We start from the raw sequence: 27,105 nt of genomic DNA on the forward strand, positions 1-27,105 counted from the left end.
TTTCTAGTTGCAGAGGGCACAGCCCACCATCCCCTGTGGGAGTTGAACTGGCAACCCTGTGGTTGACAGGATGCACTCCAATCAACTGAGCCATCCGGAAGCTCAGCGGCAGCTCAGAGGCAGCTCAGCTCAAGGTGCCATGTTCAATCTTAGTTGCAGGGGGCGGAACCCACCATCCCTTGCAGAGCCCACTGGGCCATGTGGGAATCGAACCGGCAGCCTTTGGAGTTAGGAGCACGGAGCTCTAACCGCCTGAGCCACCGGGCTGGCCCTAAATTTACATTTTTAAAGGTTACTCTGGAGATACAGAGAACAAACTGATGGTTGCTAGAGGGGAGGGGCATTGGGGGGCTGGGTGAGAAAAGTGAAGGGATTAGGAAGTACAAATTGGTAGTAACAAAATAGTCATGGAGATGTGAAATACAGTAAGGGAAATATAGTTAACCATATTGTGGAAACTATGTATAGTGCCAAGTGGTTACTAGACTTATTGGGGGGCTCACTTCATAAATTATATAAATGCCTAACCACTACGCTGTACACCTGAAACTGATATGAAATAATATTGAATGTCTACTATGATTAAAAGTATATGTAGTCACAAAATGTAAAGTACAGCATAGGGAGTATAGTGAATAGTATTATAATAACCATGTACAGTGTCAGATGGGTAGTAGACTTGGTGGGGTTATCTTCATGAGGTGTGTACATTTCTAATCACCGTGTTGTTTTGTACACCTGAAACTAATAATAAAAAATAAATAAGAAAACAAAACAATCAAAAAAAGTTATTCTGGCTGCCAGTTAGAGGATATTGATAAAAAACTAGTTACCATTCCTGGGAAGGGTTGAAGCTCAGTGAACTGGGTATCTTCTGCTCTGCACATTCTAGAAATGTAAATTATCTATCTGCCTACTTATAAAAGAAAGGGAGTAAATAATAGTTCTGCTTTGATTGTATCGTCACGCCTAGTTGGGGACATCTCCGTGGACTATGTTGGCCATTTTGCAAGAAAGGGCTTTCATCAGAGGTGTGTTCTGAAGGAGCAGAATTTTTATAAGCCCTCCCCCTGTGAGCATACAGGGGAAAGATTTAACTAAAGCCTTTTTACCATTTCATAGGACTAGTGTTCTGGTACTTTTAGGATTTTCCCAAAAGTCATTATCAGTTGAAGCCTTAAAAAAAAACAAACAGAAAAATGCCCGTGACTGTCTTTTACCACAGGGAGGAATTGGAACGATGGAGACTGTATGGCTTTGAAGCTAGGTTTGGTAGCGGGGATGCAATGGGCCAGGCAGAAGAACCCCAAAGTTGGTGAGTGATACTTCTTGCCAGTGAAGATGGAAAGCAGCTTACCTGCAAAAAAAAAAAAAAGAAAGAAAGACAAAAAGCAGACAAAACAAAAAAAAAAAAAAAGCAGAAAAAAAAAAAGAAGAGAAATGCACTGGCAGACATTTTGGACCTGGAAAGCAGCTTTGAGGCTCAGCATAGTACGGGCAGGACTAAGTGTGGTTTCCCTTAGTCACAGGAAAACAAAAACAGAACTTGTTGTTTTCCCAGTTAGATCATACTATGATGGTAGATACCAGATCTTTGAATACTGAAATGGGTGTTCTACTTTCTATATCAAAATTGTCCGAGCGCCTGGACTATAATATGTAACCCGTGAATATCATTGCAGGTTGCCATTCATCACCTTGCCATAAATTGCAAAGGTCAGTGATTTCAGAAGTTTCATAAAAGAGCCTGGTACTAATGATGCCACAGGTGATGTTTTCCATTAGCAGTGTTTTAATTAGATTTGCAGGCTGGTGAGAGCTAATCCTGTAATGAAGGAAAAAAACTGAAAAGCCGGCCTATATCCGGCCAATATCCTGAGGCAGGGCTGTGCTGATTCAGATTTCTTTGATTAAACTTTTAATACCTCACAAACTCTCTGCAAGTATCTGACGTTGGTCAAATACTTTTCCGCTTCCAAAATACGAGTAAGTAAGGCTTGGAGACAAATTTGAAATGAGAAGTTTTTAGTGACTTTCTAAGCTTAAGGAAAGTGAAAAACACATTGCTTATAGAAGTAAATACGTGAATTGGCAAATAATTCAGCCGAGTAGAAATGAGGGAGATTCAAGGACTTGAGGGGGAAAGAAATTATTAATAGCTTCATTTTTTGATAAACTTGGAGACGTACCTAATGACAACTATTCAAACTTCTGGACTCTCATAACTGTGCTGAAGCATGGTTTATACCTAGAAACACCTCTTAAAGTGCTTCAAGAACATTAAGCCCATATTGAGATCTGGAAAAAAGTTCCGAAAACAGTATTCCTAAAGAAACTGTCAGATGACCAGTATCTCTACCAGGAGCACCGTCAGCATAAAACCTAGATACGGTGTTTTTATCCAGGTTTGAAGTTGGAGGGGGGTAGAGTTAAGCTACTCAGAGCCGAGTTGTATGAAACACCTACTAGAAACATACTAGGCCTCTTTGAATCACATCATTTTTGCTATATATTTTTAAATAACTCACTGAGGCTTCCTTGAGTGTTAGTAATACTTAAGGACAGTGAAGGGGAATGTAGGAAAACAAGTGTTTGTAGAATAATTTTGTATGATTTGTTGCTGTACAAAGATAAAAACTTAGATGACAGTGGTGCCGTGCTCTGTAAAGGGGTTTTATCTATAACTGCTGAACTAACTCCCTTACCGTTGGTGTTGTGTCAGGATGGCTCACCTCTGTAAAATCAGGTCTTGGTATAGAAAGGGGGTCACCGCAGATGACATAGAGAAAGCAAACCCATTACCTTGGCTTATTAAGACACAACGCTAACTAATTAAGCTCACCAACCTTTCCCTCCCCGTTCTGATTTAATTGGCATGGGATATGGCCTGGAAGGGATTTTTTAAAGCTCCCCAGGTGATTCTTAACATGCAGCCACTGTTGAGAACCACTGGTATTTACGGGCCTTCCATACAGACCTGACTCCTTTAATTTAGTAATGCAGTCTACAAGTGTGGCAGAAGGTGGCTTAAACTATTTTATTTCCAAATATTTTCTGTCTTAAAAGGCAGGATTTGGATTGCAACATTTAAGACAGTCTTCAGTACGAATATGTTGGCTATTAGATTTAGCAGCATTGTTTGCTGCTTTGCAATGGAGAGTGATGTACTATATGAGTTTAAAAATGAGAGAACCAAAAGGGACCCAATAAGGATGAGTTGGAGGAAGCGTCCCTTTTCTATTTACTACCGGCTGTATACACGCTCTGTGCGAGTCTCTGTGAGTATTTAATTATCTATTGAAGTCGGTAATATCCCTGTTCTCAAGTAGCTGTATCACAGTCTGATGTGGAAGACTTGTCTTTTATTGCGTGAGTTTAAGGATTGTTTTTGAAACTTGTGTCAGTTCTGTAGACACACACACATATGTGTGTACTGGGCCTTAATATAAAAATGACTTAATGTTAGTGGTATTCAAAGAAGTTTGAAAGCCACAGGACTGGAGAATGTGAGAAGGTGGAGGAAAAGAGGTGGTTGTTTGTCTTATCATTCCCTTAATGGGCCAGACTGACCATCATGCACACTTATTTTCTCTCCTTCTCTCACAGACTTTTAAAAAAATTTTATTGGGGAATATTGGGGAACAGTGTGTTTCTCCAGGGCCCATCAGCTCCAAGTCGTTGTCCTTCAATCTAGTTGCGGAGGGTGCAGCTCAGCTCCAAGTCCAGTTGCCATTTTCAATCTTTAGTTGCAGGGGGAGCAGCCCACCATCCCATGTGGGAATCGAACTGGCAACCTTGTTGAGAGCTCGCGCTCTAACCAACTGAGCCGTCCGGTCCCTGTCACATACTTTTTTGTTTGTCTTATACCTGGTTGCTTATTCTTTGGATCTGGCCATATTGTTCAAATTCTTTCCTACTGTGTCTTTACCTGAAGAGTGAAAATATGTATGTTTTATTGGCAATGTAGTTTTTATGGCATCGACTTGCTCTTTTAAAAGGTAGTGTAAGTACAGCATAATTGTCATACTACATTCTGAGATGGTTATACGAGCTCTGTTGTTTATCCTTAAATACCACACAGTGGCTTTTGGAATGCATCCTTTTATTTTTTCTCTGTGTGAGGTTGGTTTCTCTCTTTTTTGGTAGAGCTATTCTAAGTAAGGATGATTTAATATCTTCCTTTACATATTCACCCCTACTATTAAGTTTTGTTGTAAAGAATTATTTAGAAACATTGGAACAGGGGCCTATTTCTTTATCTTTTACTTAATAAACCACCCCTAACATGTCGTGGCTTCAGACAACAACGGCTCTTCACTTCTCAGGAGCCCATGCATTGATTGTGCAGATCTGCCTGATGTGGTGTCAGCTGAGGCCGCAGCCACCTGGACACCTGGCTGGAATACTCAGGATGGCTCACTCACGTGCCAGTGTTGGGCTCTCCGACACTGGGGTGGCTGGATTGATATCTGTCTCTGTCTCTCTTTCTCTTTCCATGTAGCCTCAGAGACCCTCCCTCTCCATGCTGCCACTCCATACATTCTCTCCAGAAGGGTAGCCAGACTTCTTGCCTGGCAGGTCAGGGTTCCCCAACACACAAAAGTGAAAGCTGACAATCCTTAAAGCTTAGTCCCTAGGCCAGAACTGGCACATTGCTACTTCCTCCACACTGTCTTTGGCAAAGCAATTTACCAAACCATGTTCACCAGATGCGAGGTGGAAGGAGGGCCGCATACGGGGGTGAATACAGGAGATGCTGACCGTCAGGGGCCGTCCCTGGAGATGAGCTACCAGAGAGACATTTAGCAGCCTGGTTATGGAATCGCATGCAATGTTTCTGGTATAGAAAACGTAAGGCTACATTTGGATTCTCTAGATTTGATTTCTTTTCATTTCTTCCCAAGCTGTGTTTCAGCATTTGTCCTATTACAGTTAGATAGGAACTGTCTAGCAACTATTTAACTGTAAGTTAAGCATAAATGAAAAAGAACTCAGTAAATTACAAATTGGTTAGGGAGAAGTTAATATAGAATGGGGAATAGAGGATGTCATAAAGTTTGTGTTAAAAAATTAGTAAGAACTACAGAGATGTACTATTTATTGACTACTACTGAAACCTGGAAGACCAAGGAAAAGAAAAAAAAAGGAAAGACGGAAAATAAAATTATTTTATTTTTAAAAATTGGTATGTGGTTTTTAGTACTTAGTATAAGAGTGTCTGGCACTAATAGGTACTCAGTGAATATTTGAATGAATGATTGAAGTGTTCGTTTTAAAAAGGGAGTTATCAATACCACACTAAACTTGTATTCCACTTACTACTACCGCGTTTCCCCGAAAATAAGATGTAGCTGGACCATCAGCTCTAATGTGTCTTTTGGGGCAAAAATTAATATAAGACCTGGTCTGATATTATATATGTTAAAATAAGACCGGGTCTTATATTAATTTTTGCTCCAAAAGATGCGTTAGAGCTGATGGTCCAGCTCCGTCTTATTTTTGGGGAAACACGGTAGCTACCATTGTTTCCCTGAAAATAAGACTTAACTGGACAATAAGCCCTAGCATGATTCTTCAGGGTGATATCCCCTGAACATAAACCCTAATGCGTCTTTGGGAGCAAAAATTAATATAAGAGCTGGTCTTATTTTCGGGGAAGCACGGTAGTTCATACATAGTTTAGAAGAGTGTATTCTGAGAACACAGTTCATTAGAATCACCTTGCCCAACTGGATAAGATGTACATTCTCTAAAAATTAAAAACATTTTTATGTCTTGGCTTTAATCAAGAATATCATTTTTATTTTGAATTTCATATTAATACTGCAGTTGTTTCCTTAGAAATTTATAATATTGCCACAGGTTCCCTATGTCTGTTTCCATGAATTTCTGCAGAACTTTTTTCACCAGGATAATAAAAATAGCAGTTCCAAATGGCAAAGACACAGAAAAAAATGTGTAACATCTTTTCAAGGTGCCAAATTCACTGTAATTGGAGGACTACAGTATACTATTAAAATGTTATTTTCAGTACATAGTAAAAAAAAATTCTGATTGAAAGTGAAAAAAAGAATATCATTTTAGGAATTGTCTGTGTTAGAAAATGCTACACTGATGAGTCTTTTGGACTTGGTATATAGAAGGTTTAGCATGCCTAGATGTTATCTGTGCCTTTATTATGATTTGTCTTATATTTGTCGTGGCAAATACACAAAGGTAGAAATGAAATTTAAAAAGCGTATGTAGAGAGACAGATTTATAAGCCAGTTGGTCTAACCCCAGTATATAGGCTTTTATAGCTATCATTTGGCTGCTGCTTTCTATAGCAGATGCTATAGTACATACTTTGGACTAAAATAGCGGTGAACTAGTGATATTTCCTGTCTGCTGGAGGGTACTATATACCAAATAGTATTTTCTAATAATACATCAGATCCCTTAGGCCTATCCCAGTGCAGCTTGTAAAACTTTAACAGACTCAAAACATTTAGGTCCTTTTATAATAATAATATCATAGAATCGATTTGGAGGATATTTTGAAGAGGCCAACTCTTTCAACCCTGAACCTGTAGTTGAATCTGTAGAGTAGACCTAACAAGCCTTTGCTTCAGACAGACAGCCTCATTTCCTTCACTTACTCTTCAAATGACATGACATTGGGTCGCCTCACTTATTCTCATCTCTTTCCTTAGATTTTTAAAGTCCTCTTTCTAAAGTTCCACATTCAGAAAACTAAGCACAAAATTCAAGTGTAAGTCTGATTTGCATAGACAAGAATGTCATTTCCTTCGCTTTGTTTTTAATGAAACCTTATATCAGCGGTTTTGGCAGACACATCGCAGTTTATCTCATTGAAATAGATTTTTTTAAATCCGTAGTCTTTCTCACATATAGTGAGCCGTTTTGTTGTTTTTAGTTCTTAAGTGCATGACTTTACATATATCCTTATTAGGTCTTATCCTGTTAGATTTAGCTTCCTGTTCTAGCCAGTTAGAATTACTTTAAAAGTTGATTCTATCCTATAGGATATTTGCTTTCCCATCCCAGATTCCTGTTATTGGCATATTTGATCATCCTCCTCTTCAGTGCCCTCATCTGAATTGTTTATTTATAAAAATATGTTGCGGACGATGAGTTTCTCTGGGATCCTGTTGCATACCACTAAACCTTCTAAACTTATCTGTTCTCTATGTACAGTTGTCTAGTTATCTGTAAAGCCACTTCACTATTGTAAAATTCATGTATTTCACCTTGAACAAGGATGTCAAGAGAAACTTTATTTTGTGCGTTACTGAAATCTAGAAATATTTATGCTTACATCATTCACTGGTCAAATCATGTGAAAAAAGGAAAACGAGTTAGTTTGATTATGGCTCTTAGTGACTTCTGAAGTCCTGCCTAAATACTCGTAAACTATTCTTTTTTTTTTACTCTCCCGCCACTCTTTGTTTTTGATGTCATATTTTATGTTTTTGTTTTGTGTGTCCCTTGATCATTTATTGTAGTTATAGTTAATTTTGCTACTGTTGTCTTTTAACCTTTATATTTTTTAAGTGGTTGATTCACTGTGATTATTGTATATTTGCCTTTATCAGTGAGATTTTGTTTTCTTTCTTGTATTTTCTTATTTCTGGTTGTGGCCTTTTCTGCATAAAGAGATTGTGTGAGAGTCTAGGAATCACACCTCTGTGTTCCTTGTCCGTCTTCCTGCCTGTCGGGCTTGGGTGCTTTCTTTTGAGGCTCCCACCACTTCCTCCTGTCTGATCAGTTTCTTCTTCCTGGTCAAATTAGGTTCTGAATATAATTCTGCTCATTTCTTCTGCCTTCTGGGTGATAGAATAATTAGCAAGGCAACATTTTTATTATATATGCTGTTTTTCAGTTGAATGAGATTTTTCACTAGATGTTCAAGGTGCAGGAATCTTTTATCACTTTGTGACAGAGGGCCCCTACCAAGAAAGTAAGATAATTTCACCATTGCTCGGTAATCGGGACATCTCACTGGCTTCATTTCAAAACTCACAGGGTTCTCTCTCTCCTTACCAGGTGTCCTCCCAGGTCCACAAATCCAAGCGAATCAGTTATTTACTGGATATTTTTTCCTTTGAAGCTGACATCAGAGTAGGGTGTAATCTTTTCAGTGCTTGCTCTTTTATGCTGTAACCAACATAGGGATATTGGCATGTTTTTTCTGTTTTATTTTTTTTTAAAGATTTTATTGGGGAAGGGGAACAGGACTTTACTGGGGAACAGTGTGTACTTCCAGGACTAATTTTTTCCAAGTCAAGTTGTTATCCTTTCAATCTTAGTTGTGGAGGGTGCTGTTCATCTTCAAGTTGTTGTCCTTTCAGTCTTAGTTGTGGAGGGCGCAGCTCAGCTCCAGGTCCAGTTGCCGTTTTCTAGTTGCCGTTTTCTAGTTGCAGGGGGCAGAGCCCACCATCCCTTGCGGGACTCGAGGAATCGAACTGGCAACCTTGTGGTTGAGAGCCCACTGGCCCATGTGGGAATCGAACCAGCAGCCTTCGGAGTTAGGAGCACGGAGCTCTAACCGCCTGAACCACCGGGCCGGCCCTTGGCATGTTTTTTAAATGTTTTATTGTCATCATGCTGGAGTCTAAATTAGGGTTATATATAGGGACTTAGGAGTTCATGACATCTTACCGTCCCAAGTTAGCGAGTTTCTAATTTCCTTTCATGCTATGGACACCTGTTTAATTGCCTCTCTTACTCAAGATAGAACTCATCAAACCTCTCTCTTTCTATGCTCTAGGCTCTTTCTAGAAGAGGGCATTCAACAGCTGGTAGGCCTGAGGGAGAAGGTTAAACTATAGTTGTAAATTAGTAGACCATTCAGAGGCTGCCTTATCTCAAAAGGGTAATTTATACCTCAGGACAGGACCACGAAGCAGCTCTTCAGGGAATCTCAGTTACATACAGGAAAGATCTCTCCTGATATTGCTTCTGTTCCTCTGTTACTTCCACTCAAATGCTCTCTGCTGTGCCTCTACTCTCAGGTGTGGATTTCTACTTAGCGATGCATATTTTTAACGTACGCTCAGCTTATTTTTTTAACAGGTAAGATTTCTGTATCCTTATATTTGATCAGAGATACTGTGAGATGTTGCAAATTCCAAAATGACCGCAAGGTATTAGGGCTGAGTATTTGGGAGAATGCAAACAAATAAACAACAATGTAAATCATACCAACACATATTTACTAAGCACGTACAAGAGAAGTTATTCCTTCAATAGCTTATGTTTCATTGGAATGAATTAAACGCATGAAGCAATCAGAGAATATAAAATGCCAAATTATGGATTGGTAGCAACTACTTAGAATCTACCAAAGTGGGTTTTCCTGATCTGCGCTCAGCTTACCTCGGAAAAGGAGCAGACTTCTGTATTTCCAAAATTGTTTCTTGCTGAATTTGTTATTGTTTTGGTAAAAGCAGAGGCTTGAAACTGTAGTTACCAGTGACCTTTAACCTTCACCTCTAGGAATGTGAAACTGAATGGTATTTTTATTCCCACAACAGAGTAAAGAAAATGCAGTGACCCAGGAACATGAGTAATTCAGATATATTTGAGGTTTTTAGATCTTAAAATCTCTGACGAGAAAATACAGTCTTGTGTATTTGGTTTGGCTGTACTATTTTGAGTAAATTTTAGGGGTAACTTCAGAGTCAATTTTTGAACTCCAGCCTGAAATGACAGTCTTGCATAGTCATGATTGGTAAGGTGTAATGCCACCTTACATTGAGACGACTAGGAACTGTTGCTATATATTAACCTTGCTAGGCACTGACATTTGAGAAGGAAAAAAACACCGTGCATTCCTAAAGGTTGAGCTGTTGCTATGTTGCAAAAGCCTGTTTGCCTTGATTCCTGGTAATCTTCACTAATCTTTCAAGGAATCATCAGATGTGATGTACTTAAGAAGGGTATGGCAACAAAGTCTCCCAAAGATTTGACATCTTTTATGACACTGTCATAAAAGTTATGTGAATGCCCTGGAGTGCTCCCTCCTCCTCCCCCCCCCTTCTCTCACTGTCACTCACTCAAAATGTCTGATAATTGAGGTGGCTGCTAAGTGACTAATGGGTGGGTAGCATCTACAGCATGGAGACGCTGGACAAAGGGACGATTCATGTCCTGGATGGGACACAGCAGGACAGCTCGAGATTTCATCACCCAGAATGGTGTGCAACTTAAAACTTGCGAGTTGTTTATTTCTGGAATTTTACATGTAATATTTTTAGATTGTGGGTTATTGAAACCATGTCAGAACCGTGGACGAGGGAGGCCTGCTCTGCGCACACGCTGCAGTTGGTGCCTTACTGAGAACAGACGCATTACAGAAACGCTGCAGTTGGTGCCTTACTGAGAACAGACACATTACAGAGTGTCCTAAAGGGAGATTTTTGGAATGCCACGTACGATTTTCAGAGCCCTTTTAGGAACACCGGTCTGTGTTTCCTAGAACTGCTCTCTTCTGACATTTAGGTGGTCTTAGCAGTGAAAACCTGTCATTGGTCACATTGTTGTGGTCAGGGAGCTGTCGCAGCAAGTGATCGCAACTGAATGGTTGGAAAGAAACTCCACCAAAGTCAGTAAACATGTATGGTTTTCCAAAGCAAATGGCAATTAAATTGTCTCAACAATAAAGATACTTTATACTCTGGTTTCTCTTCAGATCGTATAAATCTTTCGCCTTTTACAATACAGCTACTTTCATATCATTGTCATATGTTGACAAAAGTGTTTTGTTTTTTCTTTCAGTGATGTCCTCGCATTACCCATTTTTAAGCAAGAAGAGTCAAGTTTGCCTCCTGATAATGAGAATAAAATCCTACCTTTTCAATATGTGCTTTGCGCTGCCACTTCTCCAGCAGTGAAACTCCACGATGAAACCCTGACATATCTCAATCAAGGTTAGATGCGTCCTTATTAGTTAGTATTGTTACAGACTTGCTGGATTCATGGTATTTAATTAGGTACACTTTATGTAAAAAATACTTCTTTCTAGTGTGACCTCTCAAAGTTAAAGGCTTACGTCAGAGATTTGAGTTTTAATGTCATATTTGATATATGTTACTGACTTCTTTTGTCTACCTGCCCATTTTTAGTTCCCATCTCCCTCTTTTTTCTAATCCATGTTCCCCATTGGTTACTGTCTGAGAAGTATTACCCTACCCAGCATTACCATTTACCAGTTGTATAGCCTTGGACAAGTTGCTTAAACTCTTTACATTTCAATTTTCTTATCTGTAAAAATGGGATTGGTAATACCTTAGAGAGTTGTATCAATTACATGATACATGATACAATGTATGATATAATGTACAATATAATGTATAATATCATTGTATAATGTATAATATCATACATTACATGATATAATTTATGAAAACACTTAGCACTATGCCGAGCATATAGTAAAGGATTATAGTTGTTGTTACAAATACTGATAACATTGTACTATTGTCTAGTCAACCAACTGAATTTTGTTTTATTTTTTCCTGCCTCTAAGAAAGCTCCTGCATTTAACAACTATCTGCCATACACCCCTAACCAACATATTGTGGGGGCTACAAACTTGCATAAGATTCTATCTCTACTCTTCTAAGATGAACGGGGTTTTTACAGAGTTTTACTCTAGCCTTAAGTGATTTGAAAACCTTTTTCTACAATCTGTCACCTCTAGTTCTGCTGGCAATATAGCAGTAATGACGATGACAGCTAACATACATTAAGTGCCAGGCATTGTTTTATGAGCTTTATATGTATTAAGGCATTTAATCCTATCAACAACTCTATGAGATGGATTACTAAATATTATTCCCATTTTATAGATGAGGTGACTGAGGCAAAGATTAAGAAACTTGCAAAGGTCACACAATGGAAGAAGCAGGTTTTGAACTCAGGGAGTAGTTTGGCTTCCAGCTACATTGAACTCCTGAGAAAAGGGACCAGCACAAAATCTAACATCCTGCATAAAATCTAACATCGCTTTTCATGCAAAGCTCCAGAAAGGTTGCTAAAATGCCATTTTGGGGGAGGGTAGGGGAGTGTGGAGAAAGAGGAATCTTGAATCATTCAGTAATTCCAATTCTGTCCAAAAGAGGGATATTCCTCATGGTATTTCAAGGGCATTGGTGTACCACATCTGTGCCTGGACCATTTTCTAGATGCCCCAACGCCGAGCTGATTCTAAACACGTGGGTCCACCCCTGGGTCCCTTAGTCTGCCTGCAGGTAAACCATTAGGGGAGAGGGAAGCACGCCACACCCTGCGGTGTCATGGGACTGAGGCGGTTCTTGTTCGTCTTTACAGCACACAGGCACCAGCTCCCTCCCGTGTGCCCTGGGTCCACTGCATACCCGCCCCTTCTTGCAGCCCAGATCCACCAGCTGGAGAGTCTGGACTGGTGCCTGACAGTTCTTTCCTCCAACCCCTGGGACTCACACCCTTCAGCCCTCATGCCCCTCAGCTTATCCGACAAAGTGAGGTGGCCCCATACTTACTGTCATCAGAGAACACCGCTCTCCTAAAATTCAACTCACTGCCACCACAACGAACCACGCGAAACTCACCTCCCAGTGGAATTTTATTCTTTCTGAATTTTGCAAAGTTAATTTATGATGACTGTAATACGTAGTTACTTTGTCTTCTAGGACAGTCTTATGAAATTCGAATGCTAGACAATAGGAAGCTTGGAGAACTTCCAGAAATTAATGGCAAGTTGGTGAAGGTAAAAGAAAATGAGTAAATGATTCCTCTGCACATCCTTTTACTGACCCTTTGTCATATTGTTTTGCTTCCATAAGGGCTTGGTGCTATCTCTTCTCTGCTACAATTTGCTAGCAGAGTGGTGAACTGTGGTGTGAATTCTTTGGGGTCAGAGGGAGTCCCCCTACTCACATGGATTTTTCAGAGTTGCAGAAACAGAAGGCTTACCACTGCAGCCCAGGGGAGTCTCCTGGCTCCGTGAAGTTCTTTTTGAGTGGAATCCAGTACCCTCCTTGAGATCTTTAGAGAAGCTCCTGTGTCTCTTTGGATACTTGGTCTGGTAGCAAGGAAAACAGAAGCTACTATTGAAAAATAGTGGTTCCTTTAGTCTAGGCTGACATTTGGGACAGAGGAGTTTGCCCAGCAGCTATAAAAGGTGGTAAGAAGGATATTAATAGGCACCTCAACAAAGTAAGAGTAACAAAAGGAAAATTGATGCAAACAGCCCCTACCTCCCCTCAGTGTTTACAGTGTGTATGGTGGGTTAGCAAGCAGGGGACTTGATGAGTTTTTCATATGCGTCTGAAGAGCCAAGCTGAATATTACCTGGTAACAATAGAGTCACACAGAAATGCTTCCCATAGGGGTGCTTTATACCTAATTACCATCAGGACTGATGTTTAAACCAAGTTTTAAATATGGTACCAGTTAACTATAAAGATTATACGTGAGCAATTATAAACTTAAATGTGAAATAGTTTGGTATGGTATGAGTTTTAGAGTAAAACAGGTCTTAAAAATAATTTTAGGTTGTGTCTAGAAATTGCAGGTGACTCCTGCAAATTTTTCTTTGTGGGATTTTTAAGGGACCGTATTTTCATTTGATTTTGTTGCTTCCTTTTAGAGTATATTCCGTGTAGTGTTCCACGACAGGCGACTACAATACACTGAACACCAGCAGCTGGAGGGCTGGAGGTGGAACCGACCTGGAGATAGAATTCTTGACATAGGTGAGTTAAGAGACTCTGTTGCCCAGGAAAAGCATATAACTATGGTCTGAGAACTGGTTTTCTGTACTTGATGTTTACTGTGATTCAGAATACTTCATGGGCTCAATTAGCATGAACTTGGACATGGTTATTGACTTAGCCTAAAAAATTACTGTGTGATGATACCAAAATTAAATTTGGAAGTGTAGATAGTTCAGTTCCATAACAGTTGCATCCATTACTTCAGGGTGGTTTTGTGTTTTATTTTTTTAATTTAGTTGTAGTAAAATACGCATAACATAAAGTTTGTCATTTTAACCATTTTTAATAAGTGAAGTTATCTAGTATTTGCCTTTTTGTGATTGGCTTATTTCTCTTAGCATAATCCTCAAGTTTCATCCATGTAGTGTCATAATTTCCTTTTTTTTTTTTTAAATAAATTTTATTGGGGAATATTGGGGGACAGTGTGTTTCTCCAGGGCCCATCAGCTCCAAGTCATTGTCCTTCAATCTAGTTGTGGAGGGCGCAGCTCAGCTCCAAGCCCAGTCGCTGTTTCCAATCTTTAGTTGCAGGGGGCGCAGCCCACCATCCCATGCAGGAATTGAACTGGCAACCTTGTTGTTGAGAGCCCGCACTCTAACCAACTGAGCTATCCGGAGGCCTCTTTGGAAGCTCAGCGGCAGTTCATTGTCTTCAATCTAGTTGTGGAGGGTGCAGCTCACTGGCCCATGTGGGAATTGAACCAGCAACCCTGTTGTTCAGGGCTCTCACTCTAACCAGCTGAGCCATCCGGCCGCCCTGAATTTCCTTTCTTTTATGGCTGAATAATATTCCATGTGTATAGATGCCACATGTTATTTATCTATTCATCCCTCAGTAGACAATTGGGTTGATTCTACCTTTTGGCTATTGTGAATAATGCTAGTATGACTGTGGGTATACAAATACTTATTTCAGTCTCTGCTTTGAATTCTTTTGGGTACATAACCAGAAATGGAATTGCCGGATTATATGATAATCCTGTTTTTAATTTTTTGAGGAACCACCATACTGTTTTATACAGCAGCTGCACATTTTACGTTCTCATTAGAATTGCACAGGGCTCTAATTACTCTATCTCTTTGCCAATACTTGTCCTTCCTTCCTTCCTTCCTTCCTTCCTTCCTTCCTTCCTCCCTCCCTCCCTCCCTCCCTCCCTCCCTTCCTTCCTTCTTCCTCTTCTTCCTCTCTCTCTCTCTCTCTCTCTCCCTCTCTCCCTCTCTCCATCTCTCCATCTCTCCGTCTCTCTGTCTCATAGTCTCCATCCTAATGGGTGTGAAGTGGTATCTCACTGTGGTTTTGATTTCCATTTCTCTAATGATTAGTGATGTCAGGCATCCCTTCATATTCACTGTTTGTATATCTTTGGAGAAATGTGTGTTCAAGTGCTTTGCCCATTTTTGAATCTGGTTGTTTTGTTGTTGAGTTGTAGACGTTTTTTATGTATTCTGGATGTTAACCCCATATCAGATACATGATTTGCAATATTTTCTCCCCTTCTGTGTGGGTTGTATTTTCATTGTGTTGATAGTATAGTGTCATTTGATGCACAAAAGTTTTAAATTTTGATGTAGTCCAGTATATTTGTTTTTTAAATTTCCTGTGCTTTGTTTTCATATCTAAGAAATCATTGCAAAATCCAATGTTATTAGGCTTTTTCTGGTATGTTTTCTAAGAATTTTATAGTTTTAGGTCTTAAGTGTTTAGTTAATTTTTGTATATGGTATGAAGTAAGGGTCCAACTTCATTCCTTGCATGTGGATATCTAATTATCCCAACACCATGTGTTGAAGAGACTTGGTGAATAATCTCGGAACCCTTGTCTAAAATCATTTTACCATTTGTGTGTGGGTTCTGGGCTTTGTCCCTCTTTATGCCGTACCTCAGTGTTTTGATAACTAACTTGGTAATAAGCTTTGAAATCAGGAAGTATGAGACCTCCAGCTTTATTATTTTTCAAGTTTGTTGTGGCTATTCAGGATCTGATATTTTGTTTGGAGTAGTATGTAAAGGGGGCCAGGTTTTCCCCCTAAATGCTGCAAATTCTTTTATTTTATTAATCCCTGAGAGCTAGGTTAGTGATTTGTTTTACCTCAAGGAGGAGACCTGGGATTAGAATCTATGTCTCTTGGTTTGCAGTTCAGGTTTTCCGACTTTGCTAAACAGAGTAGAATATTTATTTTTTTTTTATATCGTGGGACATAAAGGTAGGATCTTTACAAACACACATACAGTCTCTTCATCAACGTACTTTCAATCCCAGCATCTGTGTCTTTGTCTCTTATTGGTTATTATCTCCTATCGGTAAACATAGTTAAACAAATCTAAGTACTACTAGTTTTACCTGCGAAAACACTGGTTCTCATACAGATGCCCTGATATCTATCCATTGGATAAACTGGTTAGGATGAATCCTACACAACTAACACTGGAGTGGGACCCACTTGACGCTTTCTTGTTTGAATCATTGATACTAAAACAGTAGTATAGTTATAACACAGCTATGACAATAAATATCCGCCTGGCCCTATCTCCTACTTGGAATAGTAATAGGAGAAGCCAGGGAATGATATTTGCATGTATGCTATATGGAATGGAAAGCAAAGTTCTACAGCCCATTCATTTTTGCTTACCTCTTGAGTATAAGATATGTCACTATTACAGAATTATTTGATGACTTCATAAGTCCAAATCAATCTTTATGTTAAATTTTTCCCACTTCTATCGGTGCTGCAATGCTTTTGGCCTTTATTCAGACACTCTGCTTTATCTTTCTGCAGCAATGCTCCTAGTGTACTTCTAGTAATAACACCAATCTTAAAATTATAAATGAAGCAGATTATAAGTTACAATTTTCATGACACTAGAAGTAGTGTGTAGACTGAATCTATCTTTACATAGAATTTTGGCAAATTAAAAGCAAACTGCTTTTAAATTGTCTTTTGAAAGTTGTTAAAGTGGAAAAAAGATACCTCAGAATCAAAGTACTTAGGTCAGTTTTAGCTCCATTCAAAGCCTTTTCATTGGCAAAAAGAGGTTTACATAAAAATACTGATAGCTAGGGACCATAATACCTGTATAAGAATCAGTGCTTTCTTATTTAAACCCAGTAGCACTCAGAATTGTTCAATGATTACCGTTTGTTTCTCAGATATCCCAATGTCTGTGGGTATAATCGATCCTAGGGCTAATCCAAACCAGCTAAATACAGTGGAGTTCCTGTGGGACCCTGCAAAGAGGACATCTGTGTTTATTCAGGTAAGGCATTGCAGATGGGATTCTAGTTACGAAGAGCGTCTCTTACTACTGTTTGTTTCTTAATGGATAAAATGTGTTGAATTGGAAATCTTTACGGGGTTACAGCCTAACTATCCAGTGCAGACTCTTCAACATTTGCCTGAGCAATGAGGAGTTTCTGAATTCCTTCTTCTAATTTCCCCAGTTTATTTACTTGTTTCTCCCCCTGAAATGCTTGCTAATGGCTGCATAATATTTTATTCTGGCTGTAACATAACTTTCCTAACAGTTATTTAGCACTGCGATTGTCTGAATTTTTCACTATTATCTATAAAGTTAATTTGAACATCTTTATACTTAAAATTTGATTCGCGTATCTGATTGTGTCCTTTGGGTAGATTCCTTGAATATTTTTATTTGTCATAATGATAGCTAAGAGTTTATTGTGTACGTCCCATGAGATAGTCACTATGTTAAATAAACACTTACATGATTTTATTTAAGATCTTCAACCATAATCCTGTGGAGTAGGAGTGGTCCTTGAGGCTTAGAGAAGTTAATAACTTACCCAGGCTAGTATTGGGTCACTATCATTCGATTCAGGAAAGTCTTAGATTTTATTCAGTAGCCAAGCAAACCTTTTTTCCTCTATTGCCTGTGAGCTTTCATAGTTACTATTTTCCCAGCATGCACTGTGTCTCTGCTTTCTAAATCTACCTAAAAGTCCAGGAAACTTACTAATAGAAATCATTTCTCTTTCATGTTAACTCTATATTCTCTGAAGCAGTTAATGAATTTACAGTAGCTTTGGTCTGCATTTGTAAATCATTTAACTTTTCCTCATTTCCTCCATCAGAGTATGAATTCTTCAAGATCAAAAAGAGAGTCCAGAGTTTTTTTGTAGGTGTTCATAATGCTTTTTAAAAGTTTTGCTGTTAGTTGCTCAACAAATGTCGTTGACTGGTTTGGCTAGCTAGCGGTACTGAAAGCTAGACGTTGTATTCTCTTCAGGTGCATTGCATTAGCACCGAGTTCACCATGAGGAAACACGGCGGAGAAAAGGGAGTGCCCTTCCGAGTACAAATCGATACCTTCAAGGAGAACGAGAACGGGGAATATACTGAGCACTTACACTCAGCCAGCTGCCAGATCAAAGTCTTCAAGGTACTCCCGGCACGATGCTGGTCCTCGCAGCTCTCCTCCTCATCTTTCAGTGGTAACGTTAGTCACCAAGTCAGAAAGCCAACTTGTCTTTTTTCAAAAACGATGAAAACTCAGTCTAAGCTAGAATCATTGAAATAGTTACTGAGATACCTGGGAAAGAAAGTTAAATAGGGATGGGTGGGGGAGAAGCGGAACTTGGAAAACAGAGCTGGAAGCAAAAACATGAATTTTCTTTGACTATTCTTAAAGCCTATTGAAGTTACAAGCTTTTACAAAAGCTCACAAAAATTATGAAAAGTTGACAGTTTTGGTTGTATTCGTACATGATCTTCTTTCCTTATTTTGGTCTTTATTTTTATCACATGGATAAACAGGTTCTCATTGCAAAAGATTCATTAATACGGAAGTATTCCAAGAATGACACTGAAGTCCCCCTTTGCCACTCTTACCCTGACTCCCCAATCTCTCCCCGGAGGTAACCACTATTAGAATTTAGTATGTATCCTCCACATAGGCCCTTCTGTGTTTTAATATACACATGTACATAGGTATACATATATTTTCTTTCAAACATGAATGGGATTATACTGTATGAACTGTTTTATGAGGCTTGCTTCTTTCAATTAACTATGTGCTTTAGAGATCTTTCCATGTCCATAGCTAGAGACCTCTTATTCTTTTTCAATTCCATCAAACATTTAAATTTCCTATTTTCAGACTTAGATGCAAAGATGCATCTTGTCTTTACAAAGTATTTCTCATTTCAGCCCAAAGGTGCAGACAGAAAGCAAAAAACAGATAGGGAGAAAATGGAAAAACGAACACCTCATGAAAAGGAGAAATATCAACCGTCCTATGAGACAACTATACTCACAGAGGTAAAGGGATTTCTTTTGGTGACAATTTCAAAAAGTACTCAATTTCTTGAGTACTTTTTACTCAAGAAAAATCCAATCATTTTGTAGTATATACATACATCAAATCATTATGTTGTAATTTACCTAAAACTAATACAATGTTATATGTCTATATCTCAATTATAAATAAATCACTTCCCTCCTGGTCAGAACTTACTTGTCCTCTTAGTTATGGGGACTTCTGAGGAATTAAGATTTACTTTTATTAAACAAGATGTGCTATTCAAGTCACAGTGTTTTGGTGGAACACTAAGGTCAAATGTACTTTTTAGGACCTAACTTGTCCTTTCTTTTTAGTGTTCTCCATGGCCCGAAATCACTTATGTCAATAATTCCCCATCACCTGGCTTCAACAGTTCCCACAGCAGTTTTTCTCTTGGGGAAGGGTAAGTCTGCGAAATGAAATGGGCTTGTGTTTGTCCTAAATGTGTATTTTTTCATTGTCTTTCTATAAACAAGATCTTTCCAAATCAATACATACTTCTGTTTGCTGAGTCTTTGATGGATTTATGTAGTAACTGAGGTTTGGAATACCTTCAAAACAGACTGAAAGAGTTTTATATAGCCCTTTCTTTTCTTTTTTCCTCCCATTAGAAAATCACATTTATGGTCAGTTTTTAGTGATTTGGGGACTGATTTTCTGGGCCTTTCACTTCTCCCTATTACTGCTTGCTTGTGGTTGTTTCATTTCCTGGTCATGCTTTGACCAGAGCATGGTCATTGGGAATTGAAACACAGTTGTACAAACACTAATACCTGTTTTGCTACTTATTAAGAAGGATCCTAAAACCTAGTTGTCACGAATCTTTGCTAATTGGGAGAATAAGGTTGAAAATTATAGCTGAAATTTTTGATACTATCTTTGGGCTACATTTAATCCTGCCTTATTGTCTTTTACCATCAGAGATAATTGAAAGTTGGTACAGACACCTATTCCAGTTAAAAAAGAGTCTTATAATCCTAGCATTTAGCACATATTCTACATAGGTCATATTGAAATTTCAAATAGGCTATGAAATGTGTGAGAATATTGTTTGGTTGTAATGCTTATTTTTGAATTAAGTTAGGCTTTATAGTCAACCTACTTCTGAAAGTATTTAATTAAGGTAGCTTAAATATTCAAAATGTAACAATTAACAATAAAAATAGGTAGAAATTGTAGAAAGAATAGATAACTAGGGCCCTGAGATAAGTTAATCACTCAATTTGAATACTGAATTTGAATTTTGCAGCTAAGGCCAAAAGAAAAGAAGAAAAAGATCTTTTTTGAACGAAAACTCTCTTACCACCCAAATGGATTATTTAGACTACTTAGGCAATTTTAAATATTATATAGGATTTAAAAGTTTATTCCCCTGCCCCTTCTTGTCTTTGTGATGTGCTTCATTATTAGGCTCAAGTTTTCTCCCATAAAAGAAATGAGCATTAGGGAAGAGGGAGAATCTATAAAGCAAAAGGAAGTACGGAGAAAGGCCAAGGATGTGGAGCTAACCCTTGGGTTACAGATTAGGTAGCACTGATTTTTGAAGTTGCTTTAAAAATAATTAATTGTGTTTATATTATAAAAAGGGTGTGATCACATTGCATTACATAAATTTTATTCTAATTTTTTCCTGTATATGTTTGTACATTTATATATTTAATGCAATAATAATATATTACTTTTATATTCTGATATTTTGTTTACATTCTAATAAATTTATGTTATATAGTCTTTATGCCATAATATATTTAATCAGTCCCAACTTATTGGAATTTTGATTTTTTTTTTCAATTTCTCCAATAATAAAAAATGTTGTAAATGACGGTTTCTCTCACTAACCCCCCCCCCCCCAAAAAAAAAAGCCTTTACATTAAATTAACAGACAGTAGAAGTATTGGGTCCAAGAGTAAGAATGTTTTATGAGAAAGCAGGGATTCCTTTAAATTTCTAGCTTAGGGCTTTTTATGAGGATGAAGAATGAGATGATGAACCCTAGTCTGTGTCATGGACTCATCCTTTCATTATAAATGTTTCTTTAGAAATGGTTCACCAAACCACCAGCCAGAGCCGCCCCCTCCAGTAACAGATGTAAGTCTAAAGTTAAATGTCAGTTATTTACAATGTCTAATAATACTTTGATGACTGTGCAATTCAGTAGAAATACACAACTTTTAAGGAGTATTCATTTAATCATTAAACAAACATTTATTGAATTTTGACTGTGACCAGTTACTATGCTAGGGACCGAAGATATGAAACAAGTAACGCAGGACCCTTGTATTTAAGGAACTCACAGTCTGGTGGGGAAGCTAAGGATGGCATTCCATGGGCACCTTGCATGGTTAGAGAAAGAAGACTGATGTCTGAACAACTTCTAAGCAAACTAGGCCTGTCTGAGTGTGGGTGTGTTTGGCTATGTGTTACCTAATGATGTTAACATTTACCTGTTTTAAGTTGAATCTGTTTAGTTACCAACAAAATGCTTTCTCTTTTTCAGAACCTCTTGCCAACAACCACACCTCAGGAAGCTCAGCAGTGGTTGCATCGAAACCGTTTTTCTACATTCACAAGGCTTTTTACAAACTTCTCAGGTTAAATTTACTTGTCTTTTGTTTACCCCAGCATGGGATATTCTTTTATATTCTAGGGTCTCCTGGTATCCATGTGAGGTTTTGTGTGTGTGTGTGTGGGGAGAGAGAGAGAGAGAGAGACTATTTTAGTGCTATCTTAGAGACTATCTTAATTTTTCTAATTAAATGAATTTCATAGAACCCTTCAGACTTCCTCACCAGCTACAGTTGTGCTGTGAAATACTTAAAAAGAAAGACCTCTTAAATTCACTTTAATTTTAACATATTCTTTACAACACTTTTAAAATGTATATTCCATACAGTCTTTTATCAAGAAGCATTTGCAGGTAGTCTGAAATTTTCCCCTTTGTTTCACTATATTGGATTTTACTTGCACATTTCACTTTTATTTAACACCTTTGGTATACCAGGTATGGTAGGAATACACAAAAGGATAAGGCCTACTTCCTGATTATTTATCATCTAGTATCAAAAAAACCAAATCAATAGGGTGACCGGGTTAGCTCAGCCCTCCTTAAAAAAAAAAGAAAAAAAGAAAAAGGAAAACCCCTAGACCGGGAGGCCTGTTAGCTCAATTGGTTAGAGCGTGATGCTCTTAACAACAAGGTTGCTGGTTCGATCCCCACAAGGGCCACTGTGAGCTGCGCCCTCCACAACTAGATTGAAACAACTACTTGACTTGGAGCTGATGGGTCCTGGAAAAACACACTTAAAATAAATAAAAGTTTTTTTAAAAAAGCCCTAAAAAATAGATGAACAAGTAGTTGTGATTAAGTAGGTAGAAAGTAAGGCATTTGGGGGAGGGCCTGGGGTTAGGGAACGCGTGATGCATGAGGGATGAGGAGGAGTCTGTTGGGCAGACGGTGGAAGGGTATTTCAGGCAGGAGGAACAACTTGCTCCTTAGCCGTCATCAGTATAATGAAAGCATAGGGTTAAGTAGAGAAGATAATTGGGTGGGAATTGAGGTGGGACAGGAAGCAGGGGCCAGGTCATGGAGGGCCTTATATACCACGTAAAAGGTTATGGATTGTAACATACTAGTTAGTAATGAGGTGTCCTTGCAAGAGAGCCCATTTTAATAGTCACTAACAAAGAATCTTTTCCTCTATCACCATTTTCTTATATTTATTTCAGGGGCAGATTTATTGAAACTAACTAGAGATGATGTGATCCAAATCTGTGGCCCTGCAGATGGAATCAGACTTTTTAATGCATTAAAAGGACGGTATGTAATTAGTGTTAAAATATCAGTGAGGTTGGATTTCAAATGGATTTGGATTCAGGGACTCTTCACAGTGCTCTCTAGAGCTAAATACATCTTGTCAAAACATTCTTTTTGCATGCCAGTTATGTTTCAAATAAACAAAGATGAAAAATATCCTTTCCCACACTCGATTGAAGGAATTCCTCATGATACCCCATTTTTCATTTTCAGGTAGTTTTTTTCTTTTTTCTTTTCCCCAGGTAGTTTTTTCATTCAAAAATATTCGTTGTTCCTATTAGGAGCCATTAGGCTCTGGGGATACATTTAGTAAGCAAAACAGGGAACCTATTATCATGGAGTTTACTTTCTAGTGGGGAGAGATAAAGATATAAATAGTAAGTATTTCAGCTAGAGATAAATGCTTTGAAGGAAAACAAACAAAAACAATGTTGTGACCTGTAGAGTACCCAGAATTTGGTCTGGAAAGATCTCTCTGAGGAGGGGATATTTAAACTGAGCTATTAGAAGGATGGAAGCTCTGGGGTCTTATGAGGGAAGGGACAACAGTTTTAAAGGCCCTGACATCACCTTTAGCTAGAAAAGAGATCATTCTTAAGTCTGGGTAGGAATTGTGTAAGTGGCTGCTTACAAATGTTACCTATAATACAGAGTAATTTGTAGTCCCAATTTGTGATTTCCAATTTCCAATAGGTACTAATAATATTGATGGAAAAAAGAAACAGGTCAATGCCTTAGAACCAAATCAGTGACTAAAGAATGAAATCGATTGTGAAGTACTTTTGTTTTGTACATCACAAGGGATATTAACTCAGGTTAGCTGTAATCTTGGAAAATTTTAAGGAAAGAGGTGAAATTCAGATGTTGATGACTCGAGGGAAAAGAGTGAATCTTTTCTTTTTAAATGTTATCTAAAGAGCATTTAGAAATGGGAAGGAATAAGATGATCAAATCAAGGGATAATTGAATGTGGTTATCTAAGAAATAAACAGAAAGAAGGCTTAGGCTACTTAGGAGAAGATAATGAGGGAAATGAGATTCTCCAGGTTACTATATTGGCACTTTTAAATAAAAGGTATATCTTGAACCTGACCCATAAAACAGTGGTTCATACATTTTGAATATAGATGGTTTCTGACTTTTGATGACTTGACTTAAGATTTTTCTACTTTATGAGTGTGTGAAAGTGATACGCATCCGGTAGAAACTGTACTTTGAATTTTAAATGTTGGTATTTTCCTGGGGCTCTAGCGATAAGCAGTACGGTGCTCTCTCCTGAGCTGATTTTGCCCACCTGTGGGCTGATGTAATGTTCTGAGCATGTTCAAGGTAGGCAAGGCTAAGCTGTGATGTTCCGTAGGTTAGGTGTAGGAAATGCATTTTTAATTTATGGTGTGTTCAACTTTATCGGGGTGTAACCCCACCGAAATTAAGGAACATCTGTATTTGTAAACTTTACATCAAAGGTTACATACATTAATGACTATAGAGGCCACATGTAAATGAATGAGTCAAATCTGGGGTGCACCATGCAAGGTGAGCAGCTGATTTGTTTTCTTGTGGAAAACAAATGAGGCTTTCCATTTGTTGAGGCCAGATCTGATTTTTCAAGAAAAGCCAAAAATTCAGAGGTTTGTATGATGCCTTATGTCTCTCACACACACACACACACACACACACACACACACACACACACACGCGCGCGCGCACGCCCCAGTGCAGAGCTAATAAAACAGCAAATGAGCTGCATTGGCCCATAGGCTGCCAGTTTTCAACCCCTGCTCTATAGTATTAATGTAAATACACAAGTTCTCCCTTAAAGTGTGCTTCCCATGAAAAACGTATGATTAACAGCTGTTTCTTTCTCCTTAGGATGGTGCGCCCAAGGCTAACCATTTATGTTTGTCAGGAATCCTTGCAGTTGCGGGAGCAGCAGCAACAGCAGCAGCAGCAGCAGCAGAAGCATGAGGATGGAGACTCCAATGGTACTTTCTTCGGTAGGTCATGCTGGACAGGCCCACACAGATACGAAGAAAGGTGAAGAGATGACTTACGAGCAGTGTGGTGGGAACTTATCGAACAGCATTTGTCAGCATTTGCTGGAATAGTAATACCTAACGTTTATTGCGTTCCTAATACGTGCCAGGCACTATTCTCAGTACTTTCACATATTTTAATTTTTACACCTATTATCTCCTTTGCAGTAGATTTTATTGTTATCTCCAACATTTCGATGAGGAACATGAGCCTTAGGGGGGATGTGAAGTCACTTGCCCCAGGTCACACACTGGCAAGTGTTGGAGTCAGGATTTGAACTCGGGATTTGACTCTTGGGTCCTTCAGAAAAGTGGGCATTCCTAGAGATCACCTTTAAGTGCAGGGGAACTTTGTACTGACTGCTGTTGCTCTCTCCCTCTTGCAGTGTACCACGCCATCTACCTAGAAGAACTGACAGCTGTTGAACTGACAGAGAAAATTGCTCAGCTTTTCAGCATTTCCCCTTGCCAGATCAGCCAGATCTACAAGCAGGGGCCAACGGGCATCCATGTGCTCATTAGCGATGAGGTAGATTCTCAGGACAGCAGAACCACCAGATGCCAGTTAATTTGTTGGGCATGGGACAGGGGCAAGAACAGGTCTGTGGGGCACAGTGCTCTGCTTTCTAGACCAGAGGTTTTCAAACAGTTTTGCTTGCTTACCTCCTAAAAGAATTTTTAAAAACCATGTATCTCCTGGCACAGTTTTAGGTTGACATAAACTTTTTTGTTTTGAGTTTAAATAGTTGCAAAAGATGTCATTTCTGGGCATATTATATGTCACATAAAAATGAAATGGTTGTATCACTATTCTAACTGTATTCCGTGTAACCTAAATACCAGAGTGATTTTATACCACCATGTTTTATAAAAATACATGAATATACTTTTTTAACAGGATTTTTATATCATTTCTTTGTTTCCTTGAATTCATATTTCCATTCACTTCCCCCGTTGAATTTTATCTTACCATAACCTCTATTTTTATGCTTGAACATTTTTTATTGCTTATCTTACCATATTTCTCTGAAACAAAAATTTGTTTCAGCAAAAAAATGTTTCAGTAAAAATTGAAAAATTCTTTCTTTGGAATAGAATTATCACCGTAATTATACAGTTGATTAAAACAGCATAAATGTATTATATGTTTTGATAAATGACTAGTAAACATTAAGAGAAAAACTTATTAGAAGTACTTCTTTAATGAGATGGATGGGATTGTTCCATTCCCTATACCCTCCCCCACACACAATTAATTCATCAGTATTGCCTGTTAATTGCTAGAATGAAATAGATTTCAGCATTAGTTCCATCCTGTTTTTTCTCCTAGATAATAAGTGCTGTGGAACCTGATTCACATTCATTCATTGATAGACAGGAATGGATGCAGTTTTGCTGTAACACCATTGCTGGATTTTTTTTTTGAACTTCTGAGTTATGTGCCAAAACTTATATGGTGGTGTCAAAAATTATTTTGAATCATCAGTCATTTGACAGTTTGTGATTAGGACACCCTTCAATTCTGGTGAAAGACTTAGAAAACATGTGACCGCCACAAAGAGTTTGTTACCCAGTCATTGGAATTCACATTTGCAGTTACACTTGAGCATCCTAGAGGCTTTTATGCCCCAAGGCAATGCATCTTGGTAGGATTCCAGGAGGGTGAGACTTATGCCTTTATTTTATAAAATGGGAAAAGGGAGTTTGACAAGAGGAAGTGAGAAAGGAAATCTGAAACTGGTTCTCAGGCAATTTTAGGAAAGAGTAGACACGGAAGTTGGAGAACTAGAAGTCACTTCTCCCATATGGGCCTGTCATTGTCTGTGTACCCCTTGGCAAGTCTTGGGGTTAACAGAGGAAAATGCATACTCCAATTTTAAGATCTCAGATTTACATACTTAGCCTTTAAATAAAAAGGAAATGGGAGAAAACAAAGGATTCCTTTTCATGTAAATCTAATGTACTAAAAAGCCACGTAGGGAAAAGAAATACAACAAACCAGTTTTAAAAATCCACGAATTTTCTTGCTTTTTTCCAGATGATACAGAACTTTCAGGAAGAAGCCTGTTTTATTCTGGACACAATGAAAGGTAATAAAATAGTACCACAAGTACCTTTCTCTGAGGAGTTTAAGAGCTTTTCTCATACTTCTTTGAAAAGAGAAAGTTTCAACCACTATATTTGAGGGGGAGAAAG

The 27,105-nt window shown here is 38.4% G+C and overlaps 1 protein-coding gene across 3 annotated transcripts in view; it reads left to right on the forward strand.

The window, feature by feature from the left end:
• Positions 1-27,105, forward strand: part of TFCP2 (transcription factor CP2) — a 38,813-nt gene that overhangs the window by 9,929 nt on the left and 1,779 nt on the right. For 2 of the 3 annotated variants that reach the window (XM_019724551.2, XM_019724552.2), the window contains exons 2-14: positions 10,780-10,931; positions 12,675-12,751; positions 13,634-13,739; positions 16,910-17,016; positions 18,007-18,159; positions 18,927-19,037; positions 19,374-19,462; positions 21,099-21,147; positions 21,557-21,650; positions 22,786-22,876; positions 24,746-24,870; positions 25,296-25,438; positions 26,948-26,999. In XM_019724551.2, coding sequence (XP_019580110.1) covers positions 10,780-10,931; positions 12,675-12,751; positions 13,634-13,739; positions 16,910-17,016; positions 18,007-18,159; positions 18,927-19,037; positions 19,374-19,462; positions 21,099-21,147; positions 21,557-21,650; positions 22,786-22,876; positions 24,746-24,870; positions 25,296-25,438; positions 26,948-26,999 — 1,349 coding nt within the window. Of the gene's footprint in view, positions 1-10,779; positions 10,932-12,674; positions 12,752-13,633; positions 13,740-16,909; positions 17,017-18,006; positions 18,160-18,926; positions 19,038-19,373; positions 19,463-21,098; positions 21,148-21,556; positions 21,651-22,785; positions 22,877-24,745; positions 24,871-25,295; positions 25,439-26,947; positions 27,000-27,105 lie in introns of those variants that run through there. The other variant, XR_012493977.1, reaches the window with a different exon arrangement.

The sequence above is a fragment of the Rhinolophus sinicus genome, linkage group LG02 (genome assembly GCF_036562045.2).
Source record: "Rhinolophus sinicus isolate RSC01 linkage group LG02, ASM3656204v1, whole genome shotgun sequence".
NCBI classification, from domain to species: domain Eukaryota; kingdom Metazoa; phylum Chordata; class Mammalia; order Chiroptera; family Rhinolophidae; genus Rhinolophus; species Rhinolophus sinicus.